General features: G+C 50.4%; 7 protein-coding genes across 7 annotated transcripts; 4 read left to right on the plus strand and 3 right to left on the minus strand.

Moving 5' to 3' along the window:
- Positions 1 to 328: 328 nt before the first annotated feature.
- Positions 329 to 2,939, minus strand: BO85DRAFT_509470 (WD domain protein). Its single transcript, XM_025664498.1, has 6 exons — positions 1,876 to 2,939; positions 1,717 to 1,811; positions 1,253 to 1,656; positions 716 to 1,196; positions 519 to 666; positions 329 to 416 (listed from the first exon to the last, which is right to left on the minus strand). Exons 1-6 carry the CDS (start codon positions 2,475 to 2,477, stop codon positions 371 to 373), a joined length of 1,776 nt encoding a protein of 591 aa, XP_025518538.1. The 5' UTR covers positions 2,478 to 2,939; the 3' UTR covers positions 329 to 370.
- Positions 2,940 to 6,615: 3,676 nt separating this feature from the next.
- On the minus strand, positions 6,616 to 8,469 carry BO85DRAFT_476004 (oxygenase MpaB family protein; the record flags this gene model as incomplete). The annotated part of the gene is made up of 5 exons (XM_025662755.1): positions 7,999 to 8,469; positions 7,649 to 7,941; positions 7,147 to 7,603; positions 6,913 to 7,092; positions 6,616 to 6,657 (listed from the first exon to the last, which is right to left on the minus strand). Exons 1-5 carry the CDS (start codon positions 8,353 to 8,355, stop codon positions 6,616 to 6,618), a joined length of 1,329 nt encoding a protein of 442 aa, XP_025518539.1. The 5' UTR covers positions 8,356 to 8,469.
- Positions 8,470 to 9,112: 643 nt separating this feature from the next.
- On the plus strand, positions 9,113 to 14,650 carry BO85DRAFT_457432 (dynamin-like GTPase vpsA; the record flags this gene model as incomplete). The annotated part of the gene is made up of 12 exons (XM_025661517.1): positions 9,113 to 9,490; positions 9,586 to 9,670; positions 9,733 to 10,400; positions 10,457 to 11,378; positions 11,523 to 11,550; positions 11,591 to 11,637; positions 12,382 to 12,421; positions 12,551 to 13,298; positions 13,348 to 13,989; positions 14,039 to 14,297; positions 14,348 to 14,432; positions 14,482 to 14,650. 12 exons carry the CDS (start codon positions 9,113 to 9,115, stop codon positions 14,648 to 14,650), a joined length of 4,071 nt encoding a protein of 1,356 aa, XP_025518540.1.
- Positions 14,651 to 16,039: 1,389 nt separating this feature from the next.
- On the minus strand, positions 16,040 to 17,292 carry BO85DRAFT_447190 (carbon-nitrogen hydrolase family protein). Its single transcript, XM_025659667.1, has 4 exons — positions 17,137 to 17,292; positions 16,995 to 17,083; positions 16,511 to 16,932; positions 16,040 to 16,428 (listed from the first exon to the last, which is right to left on the minus strand). Exons 1-4 carry the CDS (start codon positions 17,179 to 17,181, stop codon positions 16,091 to 16,093), a joined length of 894 nt encoding a protein of 297 aa, XP_025518541.1. The 5' UTR covers positions 17,182 to 17,292; the 3' UTR covers positions 16,040 to 16,090.
- A 574-nt stretch (positions 17,293 to 17,866) lies between these two features.
- On the plus strand, positions 17,867 to 18,930 carry BO85DRAFT_457434 (alpha/beta fold hydrolase; the record flags this gene model as incomplete). The annotated part of the gene is made up of 2 exons (XM_025661518.1): positions 17,867 to 18,034; positions 18,094 to 18,930. 2 exons carry the CDS (start codon positions 17,867 to 17,869, stop codon positions 18,928 to 18,930), a joined length of 1,005 nt encoding a protein of 334 aa, XP_025518542.1.
- Positions 18,931 to 19,208: 278 nt separating this feature from the next.
- BO85DRAFT_457435 (putative peroxidase) lies at positions 19,209 to 19,943 on the plus strand (the record flags this gene model as incomplete). Its single annotated transcript, XM_025661519.1, has 1 exon — positions 19,209 to 19,943. One exon carries the CDS (start codon positions 19,209 to 19,211, stop codon positions 19,941 to 19,943), a length of 735 nt encoding a protein of 244 aa, XP_025518543.1.
- Positions 19,944 to 21,037: 1,094 nt separating this feature from the next.
- On the plus strand, positions 21,038 to 22,334 carry BO85DRAFT_366184 (glycoside hydrolase family 16 protein; the record flags this gene model as incomplete). The annotated part of the gene is made up of 3 exons (XM_025655770.1): positions 21,038 to 21,429; positions 21,480 to 21,933; positions 21,990 to 22,334. The coding sequence occupies 3 exons, from the start codon at positions 21,038 to 21,040 to the stop codon at positions 22,332 to 22,334; spliced, it is 1,191 nt and encodes a 396-aa protein (XP_025518544.1).
- Positions 22,335 to 23,398: the final 1,064 nt, after the last annotated feature.

The following is a 23,398-nucleotide window of genomic DNA, read 5'->3' on the forward strand; positions in this document are numbered from 1 at the left end:
TGGTGCAGTGGCTTATTACGGCACTGATGGCAGGCGCGCCGGGGATGGTAATGATGAATGTGCGGAAGGACAAGAAAGAGAACCATGAAATTGATGCAAAGCATATATTGATCTGTACCAAAAGCAGCGGCGCCTGCAACCTGTATTAAATGGATCACTGACGATGAGCCAGCAAAAATGCGTATATGCAGGGTGGAGTGAATAAACGGGAGCAGTTGGGTTCGGAGTAGAGAAGAGGGAGAAAGCGGACGGAGTGAATGCGAGAGATGTTTAAGCTGGAGCTGCTTCCAAGTATGTATAGACTATATGGGATTGCCTGCTACTCCTGAAACGGGAGCACTAATTGAAGCTTGATGTTGAACGCAGAGCGCTAGTGCGAGTGAAACCACTTGTCGATACTGCCCTGTGCTTGCCCGCTGAAACATTCGGCCTTATGTCACGTTCACGTGTCCAACTAGAGAACTGTCAGTCAAAAGACTATCTGGGTGGAGGGAGGAATTGACGGGGCCGGTGCTCACATTCTAACCAAGCAGTCGTCGCCAGCAGAAGCAAACATTCCTGGGTCTCGAGGATTCCAGGACATGGAATTTACACATCCTCGTACGTGCCCCTCTAATGCCTCTACAAGTGTGCCAGCTTCTTTGTGGAAGATATAAACACGAGAATCTAGGGACATATTAACCAAAGAAGGTGAGAATGTGTGTATGATGCTCACCTTCACTTCCACTGACAATAAAGTTTTCCGCCGCACCACCAAAGACACTGCGAATGACGAAATGCCCTTGTTTCTGCCCTGAAAATCGACGTACAACGTCTGTGGTGTTGATGTCAACAAGCTGTATTTGTCCGTCGGCGGAGTTGATCAACATGTGACGGGAGTCCCTGCTAACAGCGACGGAGGTTGGCTTGCTTTTCAGGGCTAGACAGTATTCTTCATCGCGGGTCGCAAGGTTGTAGACGTGGACCTTCTGATCGAGGTCTGCCGCGATAAGTCTCCGGCCATCGGGCGTGATAGCACAGTCTTGGACGCGGAAGCCTTCCGGCCACATGTATAGGGTCTGTCCACGCATGCCCCAATGACAGAGTTGCGAGCTCACGTCCAGAGCCGCCGTTACGAAAGACTCGCCATCAGGAGCCCACGCCGCAGCTGTCACGGGATGACGGTGGTGATTGATGGTCAGAAGGCAACGACCAGTCTTTGCCAACTGTCAGCACAAACACCGTCCTCCAACACGAAAAGGGGTCACTGTACCTCAACGCTCCATACGCGGGCGGTCTTGTCCTGAGAACAGGTAATGATCTTCGAGTCATCCGGGCTCCATGCACACTGTGCAACACCATCCTCATGACCCAAGAGCTTCTGTATCACAGAGAAGGTGCTGGTTTCGTAAATGATTACAGTCTGATCTTTGCTGGCAGTGACCAGCTTCGTCCCGTCGTTCGAGAACTGGCACCACCATACCTCGTCGGAATGCTGGTTCAACTCAATCCCGGTCCGCAAAGGAAAGTCTTTGCGATCACACATATGATCTGAATATAATGAGGGAGGTGATGCGGAATTATGGTATAAGCACTGGTTAATCTGTGTTTGTTTGACGTGATCCAGCAGAATAGCAAGACGATTGTCCGGAATCATTACAGAGGGGGATATCGACCCTGGTAGGTTGTTAGCGGTATGCACCGTTACAGCTCCGAACGTTGATTTTGGGGACTCACGAGACAATTCCGATAACAAGCGTTCTCGGGAAGAGCTTATGGGACCGTCCCAGCCGGCCTGGTCGTGGAGATGTTCCGGGGGGCACATGAGTAGACTAGCATGAAAGTCAGTTTCACTCACGGTGGTGCCGCGAGAGCTTGTCAGCATGGTGTGCTCACCTGGACAGGGCGTGTAACCGTCCTATGTCATAGTTCAGCGGTGTCAGTTCATGTCTCAGAACAATTAGGGCCGCCGCCAAATCGCGGGCTTCCAACAATTCGAGGAATTTTTGCTGTCGCAGGTAAAAAAGCATTTCGTTCTTTTGAGCATCTTCCACCAAAACCAGCTTCTCCCTATTCGTCGCTTGCTCGCCGGTATTACTCCTCCAACCACCTCGATCCGGATAGAATGACTGCACCAGTATATGTTCCGCCTCGGTCCATCGGCCCTCTAACACCGCATTTCTAAACGTAGCAACTGCTGGGCTCTCCAGTTGATACCCACTCTCCTTGCTTAGAAGCGTCGCGGCCCCATCATAGCCAAGGTCAAACAGGGCTTGAATCAAGATCCTGGTAACTTCTTCTCGGTCATGACCATAGTATGACGGAGGGCCAACTGACGCTTTTTGAGAGCCATTCGTGCGTACGTCTCCGTTGGAGGCTGTGAAACTCGTTTGGCCGTTCAGAGAGTGGGCGAAAGCTGCCTTCTGAGACGGGGATGCATTCGAGCCATTCAACGTATGAGAGGAGCCGTTTGTACTGGAAATGCCATCCGGGCGCATATTTGCCAGGCGCCTGCGCTTGGGGTACGGTTCGGGGCCCTCTGATGGGGCGCGTGACTGAATACTGCTGGATGTTCGAGACCTGGCCTCGCTTGCCGTGCGATCCTCCGCGAAACCTCCTGTTCCCTCAAAAGTGTGTTCGGGCGTATCCGGTGTGCTGCTACGGCGCCGTCGACGAGCAGGGGATGAATGTGGGTTTCCGAGAGCGCCCACTGTACCGTAGTTGTAGTTGGCTGTCGGTCTTTGGAGGAGAAACGGGGAAGGGCCGCCCGGAGCGGAAGTGAGTGGACGGGACGCTGAAGACTGGCGGGGGATAGGAGGGTCAGGGTGGTCGGGAGCGGCGGAGGAGGGTATATAGAAGGGATGATTGTCTGCCAGTTCGAAAACGTTCAGATCTGCCCTTCCGCCTGGCTCTGTAGGAGAACCAGGAGAGCAGACCTATATCAGCGGCGGGTCACTGATACTCGCCGAGGCTCGTTTCACTGGGTAGGAAGCTCGTTGAGCAACTGGGTGGGCGATCAATGTACTGTGCTTGGGTAAAACGATATCGGCGAAGGCTCTGAGGTATCAGGTTCTGGTCAGCTCCTGCACTGTAAGATGGATGGACTGGGTAGTTGGTGCAGTCGTCGGGCGGAGGTCTTATCGGACTAGGATCAGATCCGGGGAAAGACGACCGATTGTCGGGGATAAAGGACAAGGAGTAGGAGAGGCGGTACAGACTGTGTTCAGGAGCAGATAGGGATGAGCGAAGTAGAGTCGAAGGAAACTTGGAGTAACAGAGTCAAGCGAGAGCGTATGGCCGGTAGAATCAAGCGTGGGGGGGCAGTAGGTGGTAGATAGCAGGAAGCTGGAAGAACGGAAGTTCAGTTGAGGTCGAAGCAACATCGGCGGCTGGTCTTACTCTTTCCTGTGGCCGTGGGGCCAAGCAAGCAGTCCCGACAATCCAATCCTCTCCCCCATCGATTAATCCTACCGCGCGGTTTCGCCCTTCCAACCACGCCCTGCCCGAGCCCTACTGTGTCGATTGATAGATAATTCTACTTTTGTCCTTTGGATCCTTGTCCAAATAGCGCCATAGTCTGCAGTACAAATTTGGGATAATTTCAGACTCTACGGTGTATAGTAGGTGTTTACAATGGATGAGTCGAGACAATTATCGATCCTGACGATTAATGATGACGATGATACAATACCGTATGACGATACTGACCAAAGGTTATCAGAAAAAGAAGAAAACAGTGGCTTTTCCTGCACTCATCCTCTTTGGGTTCTTTTCCAGCTGTGATTGTCTCTCTTCCTGTCTGTTCCTTTTTCTCGCTTCTTAAGTTTTTCTTATATATTTCTTTTTTCTCTTGTCTCTTCCCGCGGTGATCTTCCCTCCCCTGGACACTCTAAGCCTTCAAGTGCACATCGTAGAACAGATGGGGTTCCCCAACCCGGTTGATCTTGAATTCACGCACATCACCTGAGTTCTTCTCCGATCGGTTCCAGAGCAGCTGACAAGGGCGATTCCGATAATGACACCATCCCCGATTATCAGAACTGAACAGCGGTTATCCAAGGGGCATGGCCCAACGGTTGGCGGGATTGGATCCCAGATCATCACTGCCACCTAATCTAGTCTATATCACCTGCACATTACACTCGGAACACATCAAATGAGCTGTTCCCATGTCAGTGTCAGGGGCGCTCCAAGCTTAGGGACTTCTTAATATCCTCTTCTTAACACACCCTTATCTCCTCTCATACTCTAACCATCTACCCATGGAGGCACGGACTTCGCAACTACTACAGCACGGTATGCCATGCAGCCCAATAACGCCACAGCCTACTAAGACATGTACCCAACCCCAACTAAGTAAGCAACCCACTGTGGAGGCATGCCATTTGGTACCACTGGAAAAGACCCAAGTGGGTATGTCGATTAGACGCTGTTGGTGAGTGTGGCCCCAGACCTCATTAGACTCCCATCGGATGCAATTCCCTTGCGCATCACCATGTTCCAGATAAATGCCTCTAGGACCGTGCGACATCTTCCAGACGTGACTCTAACTCTGCATTTTCTGAACTCACAGTCCAAGCCTGCAGTTATCCGGGATGGGAAGCTTAGGGTAGGGAGGTCTGGCAGCCAAATAAATGGTTTGTTCAAGTGTGGGACCAGGTTCCCCGCAGTTGCATGAGCACCTCTTAGTACATTTGTCTTCATGTCTCTCTGAGCTAACCAAGCTTGGGCACAAGGACGCCCCTGTTAGCACTCGGGGGTCAATCAGATTGGTGGATACTGCTAGTACCTGAAACGGTGCCAGATGCCATACTTTGCTAGGTTTATTACTTGTGCCGGGCGTTCTTCACCGCTGCTTTCAAGATGTATTGGCTTCAGTCAAGTACCAATGCATCGTTAAGGTCTCAAACGCCCGTATTCTAACCGAAGGACGTGACTTACGAGGCTTTCAGGGGCATACTACTTGACGCATCCTGCCTACTGCTGAGGCCCGCCTAACGCTGTGTTTGATTGTGGCGCTTATTTTCCGCACTAGTAACTGATTATCGCATATTCATGGCGGTTATCACGGCCTTCACTTATTCCTGTTAGATGGCCATATATAAAGTTCAATTTCCACGACACATAGCGCCCATACACAGTTGATGGATCTAGCCAGGGGTTTGGAATGATATGATCGACTCCTCCGAAAGTATGAATTTCTGGGCTGGCGTCGAAATCGCGGGTCAGGGATTTACATCGTTTCAACGTTCTTTGTTCCAGGAGGCCGGTATTCTTCAGAACAAACAGCTCCCTGGGGTCGGATCACACTTTCTGACCTCAGTGTATATGCACAGGTCCACATGAGCACCTGGTTTAGTGTGAATCAGTCAGTGGAGTCGTGCAGTGAATATGAAAATGTGCAGAACACTGGTATATTTTCCATTATGCGGCAACCCAACCCAACAACAGAGGAATCTAGTACCTCAACAGTCACCCTAATATCCACATTACTAGTGGCATAGAATTAAGCTTATCCCCTAAAATCCCATTTAACGGGAACAGCATCCGTGACGGCCAGGTTAGAGCCGAAACCAGCAACAGCCAGATCTGACATTAACTGGGAACTAGACCGTAGTAGACCAGCCACTGTAACCATCGAAACCGGATGTCAGAGTCAAAGAAACATGTGCATTGCTATACGCCCAAATAGAATCTCTGGCCTACTAACATATACTATACTACTACCTACTTAACACCAGATATAGTAAAACACAACCCACCAAATATCTCAGCAGTATAGTATCCAAGATCCAACCACACCCTCTCAATTCAACACCGTCTCACCTATAGTAACCCTACAAATCATATCCGAGGCCCATCCATCATCCAATGACTAACAACTACCCTCCCCGATCTCATAATGACATAAGTTAAACCAACCCGAACCGCTCCGCTCCGCTTCCCTAATTGTGCCGGCCGGGGGGAAGGGTGCACCTGACCTCATGATGACTTTATCCCTCAACCGAAACCCCCTCCCCCTCCACCCCGCCATCCGGCAGAGCAAAGCTACCTATATATAGCTGGAACGCTTTCACCCCCAAGGTTCTCATTTCGTCTTATTCAACCATTCAGAAGACAAAGATATTGCACCATCCAAGACCAGACCAACCACTTCTACTTTAATTTTTATACCTTACCTACCCGAACTCTAATAATCTTCAATATGGGCTGCGGTTGCGGATCCGGAAACACTTGCGGTTGCAGCGGACCGAGTTCCTGCACTTGTGGACAGTCGTGCTCTTGCAAGGAGTGTGGAGTATGTTTGACATTCCTAGGACCGCTTTTGTGGGTTGGTTATGTGATGTGCATGTGCTAATGGGGTTTTGTGTTGTTTAGAAGTAAAATCGATGTTCTCGATGTCTACGGACACACTCGCTACTGTCGTTTTACCACCGGCTTCTCGAGTGAAGATGTGTGAGGATGGAGATGTGGGATGGGGATAATGTTGTTGTTGTGGTTGTTATTATGATATGAAATGAAATGATATGATATTATTGCATATGAAACTGAGTTGTTCCTTAGTTGAGGGTGGGTAGAACTTGTAGTATTTTTTGTAGTGACGGTAGTGGTGATAAGAAGGGATAGTAAGTTGTTTCATATACCTTGCTGCATAAGAGACACCACATCTGTAGTGATCTATGCTGTGTTTCAATGTAGTCTAACTGGGAGTGTGCTACTCTTTCAGTTTCAAGTTCTCCGGGGTCAATAACGTCATAGTGGGGCGATGAAGGTACGATAACGGTTCGGATGTATACAAATACAACGCACACGGATACAACATCCTATTGATATCTGATCTTGGAAAAAAAATACTCGCATCACTATACGAATCACATAATATCCCCCACCGAGCAAAGTCACAACAGTAACAAATGCAGCCACCAGACCCACTCGGGCCAGTGCTTCAATGCCGCGTCGCGATGTTTTCGGAATCTTTTCTTCCTCCTTGACCGTCACTGCTTTATAGAGCAGCCCTGCATGAGATGGCTTGTATACAAAGTCAAAGAGCGACTCGCCTCCAAGCCCTTTCTCTCGATCGGTTATCATGGTGTAATAGTATCGACGACGATACTGCCCCAAGTCAGTGCACACGCTAATGATCACACCACGAGAGAACAGACGTACCGCGATAAACCTCTGATCGAGCTTCGGAAACAACCGGGTACCATATGCTAACGCCATGACAAAGAAGCAGTACCCGTATATCAGAACCCGATAGTACAGTGTGGGTTGAGGGATTTGAAGGCTGTCAGAGAGTTGCTTCCCATTCAGAAGTCGAACCATAGCCTCCATGAATCCCATTGACGCATGCGCTGGGGCTTTGTTCTCCAGGCCGTTGAGTATATTACGAGCTAGGACTCTACCAATGTTTATAGGATCCACCTCCGATACAAGGAGAGATTCCATTAGCGCTCGTGCGGTTTGCTGGCTAGCAAAAGGTTCGTCTGGGACACCTAGGTAGTAGGCTACCAGCCTCCAGAGAGCTAGGTAGTCGTCTATCTCTTGCTTGCGGAGCCAGATACCTTGCCGGGGGAGGCCAAGCCAGATGATGATGGACGAGAAACTGCTAATTGTTGCAAGGCTGTCAAGGTCGTTTATAGGGACTCCGTACCTCTCATTGTCATACCTTTCCCGAACACAAATCAAGGAGCGAAGATAAGCATGCAGCAGCCGAACGCGGATGCATGAGATATTACCAACACCGCCTGGCTTCATTGCGCCAACGGATTCAGAGACTTGGAGGATAAACTGTAGGGTCTCCAGTAGTCTCTTCCGCACGACATATATATTGTTGAAGCCTCCACATAAGGTTAAGGCCTTAACAACACTTGGTGAGCCCCTAAGTAGGAATAAGCCGAAGCCTGGTGGAACTTTCTGCAGAGTGACTAACATGCCGCCCAAGAGGCTTTCAAAGTTCAGCTGGCATTTATCAGTCCTTATGCTTGGAGTTGTCACTAGATTAGATGCTAGACTTACCACGTTCAGAATGGGAAGCCCATAACGGAAGAACACCTCCTGTCCCCGTTTGATCTGCTGCCAATCAACCCAGTCCGGCACTGTGTTGACTTGTACCCAGAGTTCACTAAGCTTCCGATCATCTTTTGCGTGATCCCTCAGCATAATGTACACATCCAGATCGGGTAACTTCCTGTCTGGATCATTTTGCCTGTCTTGATTAACTACCTGACGGCCGATATCGTTGATCTGGTCGATACATTTATCCCCAAGCCTGTCATAAGTGTGCATCTTTGAACGCAACTGTTCCCTCGTCTGATGAAGGGGCGTCCATGCGAACGTATGGTCCCAATAGGTGTAGATTTTTGATGAATCCATTATGTCAATTCGCACCTACGAGGCGTCGGAGAAGGGACAAATAACTGGGGCAAGAAGGATGGATGATGGAACATGCGTGTCCTGAAATCTTTCGCCTACATCTGGCGAAGTGCCATCACGTCACTTGTCTTCTACTTGTATCAGGGACGGATTCTTCGATCCTCCGATGAAATTTAGCACCGGGCGAATAGAATGGTCCATAGAGGGCAGTTTCCATGGGATCAAAACGGAAACCTGTCAATGGCTTGTCAGGCAAGCAGACGACGTAAGAGGCTTCGAATGCGCGAGGGGTGGCATGTGGAATAGTCTACTGTTGGTGAAAGCGTATGGTTCTACGGAAAGTTCGCTTCGCAGAGAGTAGAGAAGTCCTTGGGATGGGCAACTTGGGCGTTCGGTGTAGCGACTTAGAGATGGGTATGAAGCTCCCATCGTCAGAAGTCTTTTTCGATGGAAAGCAGCCTCTTGTTAGCTAACAAACTCCCAACAACCACTGAAGAGTTCCCAGAAGCAGTTACTATGGGCTTCCCACCCAAATTACTATGTAGTAGAGAGGTGGACATGATGATGGCTGGTGGCTTAACATTTGATGTGGAGAGACCAAGAAGCAAGCGGCACCGGTTTGATAAGGCGGGCTGAGTAAACACGCAACACCGCAAGGACCACACGGCCAATCGCTCATCAGGGGCCACTAGTAGTTGATGTCTCCGGATTGTCAATCTTCTAGATATTGTATTAATATTATGATTTTTCCGAGCGAATGCTAGGATTAGGTGTGCGACGACTCAAAGCACGCCCCTCGCTGCTTGATTTGATTGCGCATCACGAAGGAGACGAACAGCCAGTCGGTTCGAGGTCGTCATCACCGCCTGGACTAGACAGCCCGCAACTGCCACCGCTCCCCGTGTCGCCCACTTCATCATCCTGCAGCGACAGCTCCTCCTCCTCTTCTTCTCCTCCTTCCCCCATCCATCCCTCCCCCTCCCCCGCGCTGTCCACTCCTGTCATTCACCTCCCTGCTTCACGCACCATGGCCCCCTCCGCTGATGCTGGCGAGAGCCAACATGGTTCCGTCTTCTCCGTCTCCGGTCCCGTCGTCGTGGCCGAGCATATGATCGGCTGTGCCATGTACGAACTGGTATGCTTCCCATGTGTTTTCCCGTCGCCAGATACTGCGCTTCTAGGTTTACGCATCTGCAACTCTTAATCGCTAACACCGGGCATCGACTGTAGTGCCGTGTCGGTCATGACCAGCTGGTCGGAGAAGTCATTCGGATCGATGGCGATAAGGCCACCATTCAGGTCTACGAGGAGACAGGTACATCCGCCAACCCCTCCGGCCTCCCCACAACATCCCTGTCTAACTGCCACTTTTTCTAGCTGGTTTGACGGTCGGCGACCCCGTTACACGGACAGGAAAGCCCCTTTCGGTCGAGCTGGGCCCCGGTTTGATGGAAACGATCTACGATGGTATTCAACGGCCCCTGAAGGCGATCTCCGACCAGTCCAAGGGTATCTACATCCCCCGTGGTATCGCGGTTAACGCCCTGGATCGTGAGAAGAAGTGGGACTTCAAGCCCGGCAAGTACAAGGTCGGCGATCACATCACCGGTGGTGACATCTGGGGTACCGTTTTCGAGAACAGCTTGGTGAACGACCACAAGATCATCCTCCCTCCCCGCGCGAGGGGTACCATCACCCGCATAGCCGAGGCGGGAAGCTACACTGTCGAGGAGAAGTTGCTGGAAATCGAGTTCAATGGAGTCAAGACGGAACACAGCATGATGCACACCTGGCCTGTCCGTGTGCCCAGACCGGTCAACGAGAAGCTCTCGTCGGACGCACCTTTCATCGTCGGTCAGCGAGTGCTGGACTCCCTGTTCCCCAGTGTTCAGGGTGGTACTGTCTGTATTCCTGGTGCCTTCGGATGTGGAAAGACTGTCATCTCCCAGAGTGTCTCCAAGTTCTCCAACAGTGATATCATTGTCTACGTCGGTTGTGGTGAGCGTGGTAACGAGATGGCTGAAGTGTTGATGGATTTCCCCGAAGTTAGTATCCCCTCTACAACAAGCATCTAGTGACTAACGAGCGATCGCAACAATAGCTTTCTATTGACGTTGATGGCCGCAAAGAACCCATTATGAAGCGTACCTGCCTGATCGCCAACACCTCCAACATGCCTGTCGCCGCCCGTGAGGCGTCCATCTACACCGGTATTACGATCGCTGAATACTTCCGTGACCAGGGCAAGAACGTGGCTATGATGGCAGACTCCAGTTCCCGCTGGGCTGAGGCTCTTCGTGAAATTTCCGGTCGTCTGGGAGAGATGCCGGCTGACCAGGGTTTCCCTGCCTACCTGGGTGCCAAGCTGGCTTCCTTCTACGAGCGTGCCGGTAAGAGTAACGCTTTGGGTAGCCCCGAGAGAATTGGTAGTGTCAGTATTGTCGCTGCCGTCAGCCCTCCGGGTGGTGACTTCTCGGATCCCGTCACCAGTAGTACCCTGGGTATTGTCCAGGTGTTCTGGGGTCTGGACAAGAAGTTGGCTCAACGTAAACATTTCCCGTCGATCAACACGTCGATCTCTTACAGCAAGTACACGACGGTTCTGGACCGGTACTACGAAAAGCATCACCCCGAGTTCCCTCGCCTGCGTGACCAGGTCAGAGAGCTTCTGACCAAGTCGGAGGATTTGGACCAGGTCGTGCAGCTGGTTGGTAAGGCCGCTCTGGGTGACTCTGACAAGATCACTCTGGATGTGGCTGCCATGGTCAAGGACGACTTCCTGCAGCAGAACGGTTACAGTGACTACGATCAGTTCTGCCCGCTGTGGAAGACCGAGTACATGATGAAGGCGTTCATGGGCTACCACGATGAAGCCCAGAAGGCGGTTGCCCAGGGCCAGAACTGGTCTAAGGTTCGTGACGCCACCACCGACATTCAGAGCTCTCTCCGGGGCATGAAGTTCGAGGTGCCGACCAACGAGGCGGAAGTCTCCGAGAAGGTAAGCCAGATGCCTCCGTTCTTTAGTAATGTGTATTCTAACTCTGTTGCAGTACGAGAAGATCCTCCAGCAAATGTCGGAGCGGTTTGCTTCGGTGTCGGATGAGTAGAGGAGGACATATTCACCGGGCTAGACCGGGGAGGCGTGCTGTCTATTTTATATTCCCGAGCTTGTAGCATAGCAAATTCCCAGTATATGTAGTTATTGCCGTTGCCTTGAAGAATTTCCGTTTTCGAGAAGCTTCCATTCATGGAAAGTCACAATCAACTTAAGTAATGTTGTGCGTGAGTCAGTCAGGCAGCATCATTCAGTCATTTGCTGAAAGTAGACATTGTCTGGCCGCTTTTGGGTGGCCAAATCCACATGACGCGGCCTTGCCCATTCGCTCACTTTGTAGGGATTCCCAATGGGTGGTCCATCGGATACCTCCATCCACAGTCGGGAGCCCGTTTGTCGCACTTCCATTTGCCACTGTCAGGGTCCCGGTTCGGTGGGTAAACGTCTAGTTATCGTTTTGGCAGGCAGTCAGGCAGTGCAGGCCGCCGTATCGCTGCTATCGATTGCTCTGATCTGGACCGAAGCGAAACTCTCCACTTGGCCCTTCCCGCCTTCGCTCTCCCTCTTCCCTTTCAATCCACCCCCCCAAACATCCTCCACCCATTCTGGTCTACAGCCCCCTAAACAGACAATCGCTCTACGGACATTGTCTAGACTGTTGCTTTCTTTCTTCTATATTTACTGCTTTTATTAACCTGGAGCGTCCATCCCCTATTCCTCGTTGCCAGCCATGGCAAGCCCAACTACTGGCTTCTCGTGCGCAACCCCCTAGTCCTTCTCATGCTTGTACCTCCGATTCGCCTGGCTGACCTCATCGTGCCCGCAGGATAAACGTCAACGATCCCAGCTTGATCTCGCTGGTGAACAAGCTGCAGGATGTCTTTGCGACGGTCGGAGTAAGTCATCCCCTCCCGTGGAGCTCTCCTGCATCGCAGCCCCTCCGCCGAACTGACACCGCCTGTTTCATTTAGGTTCAAAACCCCATCGATCTGCCTCAGATTGCCGTCGTCGGTTCGCAGTCCAGTGGAAAGAGTTCCGTTCTAGAGAACATCGTTGGCCGGGATTTGTAAGTGGTTGACATGGTCCCTTCGTTTCTTGTCTGGTCGCAGCAGCCTAACCGGCGTTCTTGTCGTTGCCTAGCCTGCCTCGTGGTTCTGGAATTGTCACTCGGAGACCCCTCGTACTGCAACTTATCAACAGGCCCGCTGGTTCGCAAACAAACGGTGTGAAGGAGGAGGCCCTGGAGACGACGGATAAGGAGGCCAACATTGACGAATACGGCGAGTTTCTTCATATCCCCGGTCAGAAGTTCTACGATTTCAACAAGATCCGCGAGGAGATTGTGCGCGAAACCGAGTCCAAGGTCGGTCGCAATGCCGGTATCTCGCCCGCTCCTATCAACCTGCGAATCTACTCGCCTAATGTCTTGACTCTCACACTCGTCGACTTGCCCGGTTTGACCAAGGTCCCCGTGGGTGACCAGCCCAAGGATATCGAGCGTCAGATCCGTGACATGGTTTTGAAGTACATCAGCAAGCCGAACGCAATCATCCTGGCCGTCACTTCCGCCAACCAGGATCTGGCCAACTCGGATGGTCTGAAGTTGGCGCGGGAGGTCGACCCGGAGGGTCAACGCACGATCGGTGTGTTGACCAAGGTCGATTTGATGGATGAGGGTACCGATGTTGTGGATATTCTTGCGGGCAGGATTATCCCTCTGCGTCTGGGTTATGTTCCGGTCGTCAACCGTGGTCAGCGTGACATTGAGAACAAGCGGCCTATCGCATATGCCCTGGAGCACGAGAAGAACTTCTTCGAGGGTCACAAGGCTTATCGCAACAAGTCTTCGTACTGCGGAACTCCTTATCTCGCCAGGAAACTGAACCTGGTACGTTTTTCTGACACTGTGGTCTGAGAACTGGAACTGACGTTTGTAGATCCTTATGATGCACATTAAGCAAACCCTTCCCGATATCAAAGCGCGCATTTCGTCCTCCCTTCAGAAGTACTCCTCGGAACTGTCACAGCTGGGTGACTCGATGCTCGGAAACAGTGCTAATATCGTCCTCAACATCATCACGGAGTTCAGCAACGAGTACCGCACAGTGTTGGAGGGAAGCAACCAGGAGCTGTCCAGTATCGAGCTGTCCGGCGGTGCGCGTATCAGCTTCGTGTTCCATGAGCTCTACTCCAACGGTATCAAGGCCGTCGACCCATTCGACCATGTGAAGGACATTGATATTCGCACCATCCTCTACAACTCGTCTGGTCCCTCACCGGCATTGTTTGTGGGCACCACTGCTTTTGAATTGATCGTGAAGCAGCAGATCAAGCGCCTGGAGGACCCCAGCTTGAAGTGTATCTCGCTGGTCTACGACGAACTTGTCCGCATCCTGGGTCAACTCCTGAACAAGTCGCTGTTCCGGCGGTACCCCATGCTGAAGGAGAAGTTCCACGCGGTTGTTATTGGCTTCTTCAAGAAGTCCATGGAGCCGACCAACAAGCTTGTGCGTGACCTGGTTAACATGGAGGCATGCTACATCAACACGGGTCACCCTGATTTCCTGAACGGACACCGCGTAAGTCCCACTGGCATCCTATGATACCTACGATGTACTGATTGAACAGGCTATGACTATCGTCAACGAGCGTCAAACCGCAGGCAAGCCGACTCAAGTGGACCCCAAGACTGGCAAGCCTCTGCCCCCGCGGGCGAACAGCCCGTCGGTTGAGGTTCCTGTGGACAACAGCAACTCCGGTGGGTTCTTCGGCAGCTTCTGGGCTTCGAAGAACAAGAAGAAGATGGCTGCCATGGAGCCGCCACCGCCGACCTTGAAGGCGTCTGCCTCTTTGTCGGAGCGGGAGAGCGTGGAGGTTGAGGTCGTCAGTAAGTGCAGCGCAACTGCTCGATAGAGATTGGATACTAATGATCAACAGAGCTCCTGATTACCTCGTACTTCAACATTGTGAAGCGGACTATGATTGATATGGTGCCCAAGGCCATCATGTACACTCTCGTCCAGTATGTATCCTACGCCTTGTCCGCACAACCACCGCTAACCATTTTCCAGGTTCACCAAGGACGAGATGCAGCGCGAGCTCCTCGAGAACATGTACCGCAACAGCGAGCTGGACGACCTGCTGAAGGAAAGCGACTACACGGTCCGCCGGCGGAAAGAGTGCCAGCAGATGGTGGAGAGCCTTTCCCGGGCCAGCGAGATCGTCAGCCAGGTTCAATAAGGGACGGCGTTGTTGGATGGTTAGTTTTGATCTATACACCCGGTTGCGTTCCCGTTCAGTGATATCATGCTGGGGCCTGTGTTATGGGGGTTCTGTCTCGGAGGGGTTTATGCCTTATGTTTATACTTTCTTCTGATGCCAGGGTTCCACGGCCGCAAGTGGTAAGACTGGACGACAGGTTTGACCAAGATTTTCACGAATTTGTATCGCCTAATGATTGTGGATGATTGTGGTTTTTTTCCCCTTTTAGAATTCAGACGGTTGCAGCTTAGCAGTCAGTGCCATGATGTATAGTAGTGCTGTGCGGCGATTCTTAGTACAATCAATATAGAGTAGTCATGAAACAAGCCCAATAAGAATTAGTTCACCCAACAATGAATCTAATGGATACTTGGACTGTTTCTCTATACTCATTCACTCGGTATGATTGATGTGACAGCAGGTTATCGGGCACTGCACTGCAGACTATACTAGATCAGCTCTAGCGTGTAACGCAGTGGATCCCATTCATTCACAGTTATGAATGTATTCATTATAGACCAATAAGCATTGTTGATTCCTCATCCATCATCCTAGTCATCTTCTGTGCAATTGTGATATCTAGTGGAAATATCGATTGATTCAATTGGACTGTTACAGTAGATACTGTGAGTGAGACACACAATGCCGGGACTTGCCACTGGCACCTGCGTGAACAACGAGATATCCATCAAAGGAACGGGGTTTGAAGCCGTAGGAAAGCTACTAACCATAAGTTTCCCACGATGATGCGCTGTAGGTGAAGTATTAGAAACTTAGTTGGATATACAGAGGTTAGTGCTACGCCGTGAAGCTATCTTAGCGTACGATGCACTATGATGGCCTTGAGAGTGATAAATGAGACAAAGATGAAGTGAATGAGATAAAGGGAGGGGTAGATAATCTTCCCACTTCGCTCTCCTGGGTGCTGAGGGCTTGACTTTCTACTTCATCTTCGGTATCCTCTCTCTCTCAATACCACTGTCTCCCCCCTTTCCATTAGTCATAGCCACGAATTCTCTAGCTCAATCCTCATTACACTAGTATATACACCAACTACCAAGTGAACCCTCACTCCCACAAATTGAGATGATGTTCCGCAACAACGCCTCGAAGTTCTAGCAACCGGTGTGCATCAACCGGGGTTACAGAAATAGCGGTGCACACGATTTGACAGTGTGGACGGGGTAGAATGATGTGAACCAGAAGCTCAATGTTTCCACCTACCAATACTAATAATACTATCACACTTGTATCGACGTAATACTGGCCTGGCGTGGCATGGCACCAAGGTAAGTACTAGTAAGTCAGCCATATCCCTCTCAGCTCACTGGTCTCTGACAAATCGCTACTAGGATGTCTTACACTAGCTCGAATACCTATATATCCTTGTTTAATCCCAGTCTACTACTTTAATAATATTTACCTCTGATGCCTATACGTATAATACCACCCCTCTTTAGCCAAATCCTCCCTAACCCGATAATTCTCCTCGGCAATCCTCACCACCCCCATATCCATATCCACCACCATCACGCCCTCCTCATCCCCCATAGCACCCACCGTCCCCACAATGGGCAAACATACCCTCGACAGACCCAAGAAACGATCACTCTCGTCTTCCTTTCCCCTCGCCACATTAGCGAAGATAATCCCGCAGGTATTCTCGAAGCATCGCGCCGTGAGCGTGCTTTCAAGGAATAAAGCTTCGGAGTTGGGGTTGTGTTGAAGCGCAGCGGGGGAGGCGTCGTATTTGCTCCCTATTCATTTTCGTAGATCAATCAGCATATAGAAGAACTATCTCAAAATCGAGACGGGAAGATGGATTGGATCGGGTCTTACAATAAGTAGGTATAACCACAATCTCCGCCCCCTTACAAATCAATTCTCGGAAGGCCTCCGGAAACGCCAAATCCCAGCAAATAAGTAACCCTACCTTGCCGATCGGCGTATCGAACACTTCGTGCGGATCGCTTCCCGAAGAGGTGAGATAGGGCCGTTCAGGATGCCAGATGTTCTTCTTGCGGTAGTGGCCGAGGATACTCCCGTCGTTGGAGATGAAGTAGGCGGTGTTGTAGAGGAGCGGTTGTTGTTGTTGTTGTTGTTGTGTCGGGGAAGGGCCATGGTGTTCGACGATGGTGCCGGGGACAATGCAGATGTTGAGTTCACGGGCAAGAGATTGGTATGCTTCGAGGTAGGGGGTTGTTTTGGAGGCGAGGGCAGTCCAGGTTGGGTTGGAGGGGGCCCAGCCGGTTAGGTGGTATCTAGGTTTTGGGATTTGTGAGTGTGTGTATTTGAGAAGGGAGGGAGGGAGGGAGTGTAGTACTCTGGGAGAACGGCCAGTTCAGCGCCTTGGGATGCGGCATCACGGATGTGGGTGCATGCTGTTTGGTGGTTCTCGTCGATGGCGAGGTCCTGGGGTTGTTAGACTGAGGGGTGATTCGGGGTGGGGAAGAGGTACTGCGTACTTTGATGTTCCATTGAATAACGGCGACGCGGCGAGTTGGTGCCATTGTGGTCTGGGATAATTGTGTTTTTTTCTTCTTACTGCTTCGTGGGGATATTAGGGAGTAGAGGGGATATTAAGCAATTGTCGGGTTGGAGATGGTGGGTCAGTGACATCCCCGCATGGTGTTGGAGTCGAAGATGGACTGATAAGCTGTGATAACGTTACGAAATTTGAACATCTCCGCTGCACTGTCTACTCATTATTCATCACTACGGTGCTAGTAGTTGGGATGAACGAATGAATAATATGGTTCAAATTGTAATTGAAGGTTGCTAATTCTATTTGGTTTGGCTAGTTCCCTAGTTGACATTCTTAGAAGTTGAGTATCGCGCGTCAATGCCATAGAAGGGAGTCTGCCATCGTCGCAGTTACCTCAATCCAGCCATACAGATGCAATGGATTGAAATGTATGGATGATTAGTGAAAGAAATCCCCCGCACATATATCCTCATCGAGGATGACGCCAGTCAGCTGATGGGTAACACAAGCAACCCAAAAGCGTGAAGTGAGATCATCGACAGGAACAGAATGGATCACACGGCGGCCTCGGATGACTCCTGCCAAGAAAAAGGAAAAACGGCATGTGAGGAGCTGCCCGGTTTTGACATGGTCCACGCCCATATCCTCTGGTCACCTTTCCTAGATCACAACTCTTCTTCAAGTTTAGACCTCTAATAAAATTAGAAGACATGGCGCCACTCCTTGCCGAGGAAGTCATCAAGCATTCCGCATACAACACCATCAATTATGACCTCCCCGCCACAACCTCTGGATCATGTACCGTGGCGCAAAACAGGCGAGGAGGGCCCTTGAACATCAACTATGAGATCCATGGCAATGGCCCCGTGAAGCTCGTGGTAAGTATGAGCATATTCCATGACCCCCAATGTGCCGGTAGTACTGACATGGATCGCAGTGGGTAATGGGTCTGAATGCAACGCTGAAGGACTGGAGGCGTCAGACCAAATACTTTGGTCACCAGCACGCTTCTAAATATTCATGTCTAGTCTTTGACAACCGTGGAGTTGGTCGGTCGGATAAACCGGTCGCCTATTACTCCACATCCGAGATGGCTCGAGATGTGGTAGACCTGGTCGCCTCGCTGGGCTGGATCGATCTTGCTGCTCCTCCGAACCGATCGATTCATGTCATCGGTGCTAGCATGGGTGGCATGATCGCCCAAGAGATTGGAATGCTCATTCCCGATCGCTTATTGAGCCTGACCCTCTGCTGTACTGCTCCGCGATTGGTTCGGACAGGTCCATTCTTCGAAAACTTGCGTGAACGGGCGGGCATGTTCATTCCCCGCCATGTTGACATAGAGCTCGAGAGGATGGCAAGGAGTCTCTTCCCCGAGGACTTCCTGGCCGAACCAGATACAGAGTACGAGGACCCAGCGATGAACTTTCCGACCAAGCGTGATCGGTTCGCTGCTGGTATGCTGCATAAGCGTGCGGACACCGAAGCGCATACGAAGAAAGGATTCATGATGCAGGTGTTGGCTTGCTATTTCCATCACAAGTCAGCGGAGCAGCTCAAATCTCTGGGAGATCAAGTGGGGAGGGAGCGGATCTTCGTGTGCCATGGCACTAGAGACTTGATGCTGACGTTCCGTCATGGGGAAATAATACGCGAGGAGATCGGTGATGGGATCCAATGGAAGGTCTTCGAAGGCAGCGGCCATATGCTGGGCTGGGAGAGGGAGCACGAGCTGAACAAGATGCTGGAAGAGTTTGTGGATAGATGCACCTGAAGATACCTGCTGGGGTTCTTCAACAACAGATGTTACCATAGATGAGTGTATAATAGACCCAGCTGACCTTGACTGGATTGCCAGGGTTGATGCGTGAATGTAATCCTGGCTTGAAGGAGGTCGTATTTCAGGGGGCCGCGATGCTCGTGATCGAGGCGCCGCAGTCACCCGTTCCCCAGCCTAGGCTGACCATTCCAGGCCCCTCCCGTCATGATGATGCATATAGAAAGCAAGCATGCTGTCTAATTCCTTTCATCCTTCGCTCTTCATCCTTGAAAATGGAGCTCCAGAAGGGCCAGTACCATCCCGCAGGACCAGACGATCTACGCTCTCCATGTCCGGTCCTTAACTCCCTTGCCAACCATGGCTATATCGCACGCGACGGGAAATCCATCACCGCTGCAGAGCTGAAATCAGCCATTCGATATGTCGGATTAGGCTTAGACGTAGCCTCTGTTCTCGTAAGCCGCGTCTTCCAAGTCCACTCCGACGACCCAAAACACGGACCACCAGGAAGCTCCAACGTTGGGCTACGCGATCCTGGCCAAGTGAATAAAGACGAGATCCCCGTCCTCAACCTCGATCAAGTCGGTCGTCCTCATGCGTTAGAACACGACGTCTCAATCACCCGTCAAGACCGCGCATTGGGCGACTGCATCCACCTAGACCCTGAACTCTACAAACAATTCCTTCGAACCGCGAAGGGAGGCAGGTTTCACACAACAGTCATGGGAAGGTATCGAAAGGTCCGATATGATGAGCAGCAGAGGGACAATCCACACCTGCAATTCGGCAAGTTCGAACACTACGTTGCATGTTCTGAAGTGGCAGCACTGCGAAGTGTCTTTGGAAAGGGTGTCACGAAGGGCATCCCGGATGACTATGTACGAGCTGTCTTTGGCGAAGAGCGTCTGCCGTACGATGAGGGTTGGAGTCCACGACGGTTCAAGGTGTATTTCCCAGAGGCACTAGCGATGTTGTTAGTCATTTCGCATTATGCTTGGCCTTGGTGAACGCTAAATTGGGCTGCATGGCGCTATTGAGGTGCAGGTTCGCTTGGCGGAATTTGCGATGGGATGGGAATGGCATAGCCGAGTGGTTTTGCGAGATGATTCCCTTTTTATGTGCGATGCTGATCAAAGATTAAATGTGGGTTTATTAGGCTGACAGCGGGCGCGCTATTGTCATATGTGCTTTTTGGGGTCGGTAATCATGAGAGACCATAATTTGACCCCAATCGAAGATTACCGTGATTTAATTAATTGCCTCTAGTGAGTACAATATCATAGACTGCATCATAACCCAACTTTGCTATGTCTGGCATCTCTCACAATAGTCTTTGTGTCTTCATCCACTGAAGGTTTGTTTTATGTTCCCCTCACTTGGCTGCACTTCTGTCTCGGTTCACTGTTGGGGCCGCCCGTGTCACTACATTTAGAACAGATGACAGGTCGCCATGACATTTCCACTCCATGAACTAGAAGCGGTTCTGTAAAACTATTTCAACGAGAATGTTTCTTTCTTTCTACAGCTGCTATGTGTCAGAACAACTTCTCAAGTGTCTGTCATGATCATGGCGGTGACTAAGCTGCTGGACAGGGCCCAGGGGTCACCTTCCCAACTGAGACAAGCGTCGTCAGGACCGTGCAAACAGAACATACGCTGCTGGTTCTGGAAATATCCCAGACAACGCAATGGTTCCTTGCCTATCGATGATCCAGCATTGAGCTGCGGAGACAGTCAGAGTTATCGCCTAAAACCAGCCATCTCATAGTCCGGACCTGATCTTGGTGTTCCCGTCTTCCTCTCAACAAATTGTACAGTTGGGGACGCAACCTCCGCATATAGAATTGCTCCAAGATTACTTCCCGGTTGCGACTGCTGATTGCCTAATCAGGCCATGATCGTTAAGGTAACGCCAGTCTGACTCGCAGATCTTTATGACACCATCCCGCCCGGCGACTTCATTTTCATCTCCTCAACTCTTTCGTTGTCGATTCTACTAGCTACATACAATCGTTACTGGGAAAGATAGTTGGTTACACATCGTTTTATTTGAATTATATCGCTTTCTCTGTTTCTGTCTGTCCGATAAGCTTTGGCCACCATGGCCGATAAGCAATACTATACACCCGGCACTGAATACAGCAGGTATGGGGGCGCCACCAGTCAGCTTCCCAAATTAGACGATGATCTCGGTCATGCAGGGCCACCCCCTCCGCCAGGATCCGGACAGTTTATGCCCCCGCAGCGGACGGTCGCTCAGTATGCCTGGTACGACCCTCGCGGCTGGTCGCTACGGAAAAAGTTGATCATTGCAGCCGTCATTATTGTCGTCATCATTGCGGTCGTTGTTGGTGCAGTCGAAGGGACGAAAAAGAAAAGCTATCCCGACTATTCCAAGCTCGATTACAAGCTGGTGGACACGTATTCGGGCAACTCGTTTTTTGATCGGTTCAACTACTATTCTGATGAGGACCCCACTGATGGGTTTGTTCAGTATGGTTCTCCCAATCCTTGTCTCATTGGTATCATCTAACGCTGTATAGATATGTCAACCAGTCAACATCAAACTCTTTGAATCTGACCTATGTTGGCGAAGACTCCGTTGTGCTCAAGGTGGATACATCCAACAAGAATGCAACCAAAGGGAGACAGTCTGTGCGTCTGGAATCAAAAACGAGCTACGATAGTGGACTCTTCATCTTCGACATCATCCACACGCCGTACGGTTGTGGCCTGTGGCCAGCACTGTGGTTAACCGATACCTACAATTGGCCCGAGAACGGGGAGATTGACGTGGTTGAGACGAATAACCTGGCCACCGAGGGTAATGCCGTTACATTGCATACAACCAGCGGCTGTAAAATGAATGTCAAGCGGAAGGAGACCGGTACGCCCAATTACGTGACCTGCGACAACAGCACGCATAGCAATGCTGGATGTGGCGTACAAGGCTCGCCAAGAACGTACGGACAGGAAATGAATGAAAATGGCGGCGGGGTAAGTCTTTCAATTACACACATGAGTCATACAGTGCATGATATTGACAGCGATAGGTATATGCATTGGAGCTACGGGATGCCGGAATCCGAGCTTGGTTTTTCTCACGAGATTCCATCCCCGACGACATTACGAACTCGAGCGGCACGCCAGACCCATCGACGTGGGGGACTGCATTGGCTGACTTTCCCAATACTCATTGCGATATACCATCTCACTTCAAGAATCAGAGTATAATTGCCAACATCGATCTCTGCGGACAACTCGGTGGTAACAAGGCATTCTACACGGAACAGTATCACTGCCCGGGCACATGCGAAAGTTTTGTTCGCAGCAACCCTGGCAACTTCACTCAGGCGTACTGGGAGTTTGCAAGCTTCAAAGTATATCAGGCTAGTTAGATCGTTGGCTGGGTATAGAGATTTGTCGTCGTTTCGTTGTTGGCTACGGTTATAGTTTGTACAAGAACGAGGTAATGGCTGATGCGCATGGCTGGGATAGCGATTGTTGATCTTGGATAGATCGAGAGGGATGCATGACAGTTACGAACCTCCAACAAGAATATTGGTTTATCATTGACATTAGGGAATAATCCAGGCACAGGTATGTCTAGGACATAGGTAATTATCGATCGGTGTACACCATCGATTCCTTTATCTTCATCTGGTAATGAAATCAACATAGAGCATCCAGACGAATTTTCACCCAGTCAGAGAGCCATGTGGTGTTAAAATAGTATGTCACATTCAAAGCTCAACACTAGCAATTGCCAAGAGTATAAGCCCCATCTTCAGCCGGAAGTCGCGAATAATCGAGGACAACAAGATATAGACAAGCTAATCACGAACAAATATGAGTTGAGGAGATCTCGTAGTACCTCAAACTAGAGACGCAATTAGTTCTCTAAGATAGCAATGACAGCATACAAAGCGACTCAAGAACATTATCAGTCATGTTGTTGGGCAAGCCAGAAAACACATCCCAAATTCGAACCGCACTCACTCAGAACAGCTATATAAATACTAACCGCGAGAATGAATAACTACTTCTGATTGTGCAGCATAAATATAATTTATCTTTTTTGACAGAGTAGTTGAAACCAAGCAGATATTATGTACTACACTACTCTTGACTATACCTTTCGCGGTAGCGATAGTGCTAGACCCTTTCTTCAGCCACTTATAACAAGGCATAATATACTACCTTATTAGCTTAACCACTAAGCCTAAGCAATAACTTAGATTCTTACACGTGTCTCTTTGGGTCCGTTGATCCGGGGTGGGTGCTGATTGGTACCTGTACAGTTTCGCTGAGATTCACAGTTAATTAACCTCAATACTCTCTCCAGTCAGTAAGGCGAACTAAATGGACTGATGGAAATGCGTTCGAAAGCTATAAACCCTTAATATGAGCATCTACTAAGTCATGTAATGTAACATAACTACATGCTGAGAGAACATGTCCC

This window comes from Aspergillus piperis (genome assembly GCF_003184755.1).
Source record: "Aspergillus piperis CBS 112811 unplaced genomic scaffold BO85scaffold_4, whole genome shotgun sequence".
NCBI lineage: Eukaryota > Fungi > Ascomycota > Eurotiomycetes > Eurotiales > Aspergillaceae > Aspergillus > Aspergillus piperis.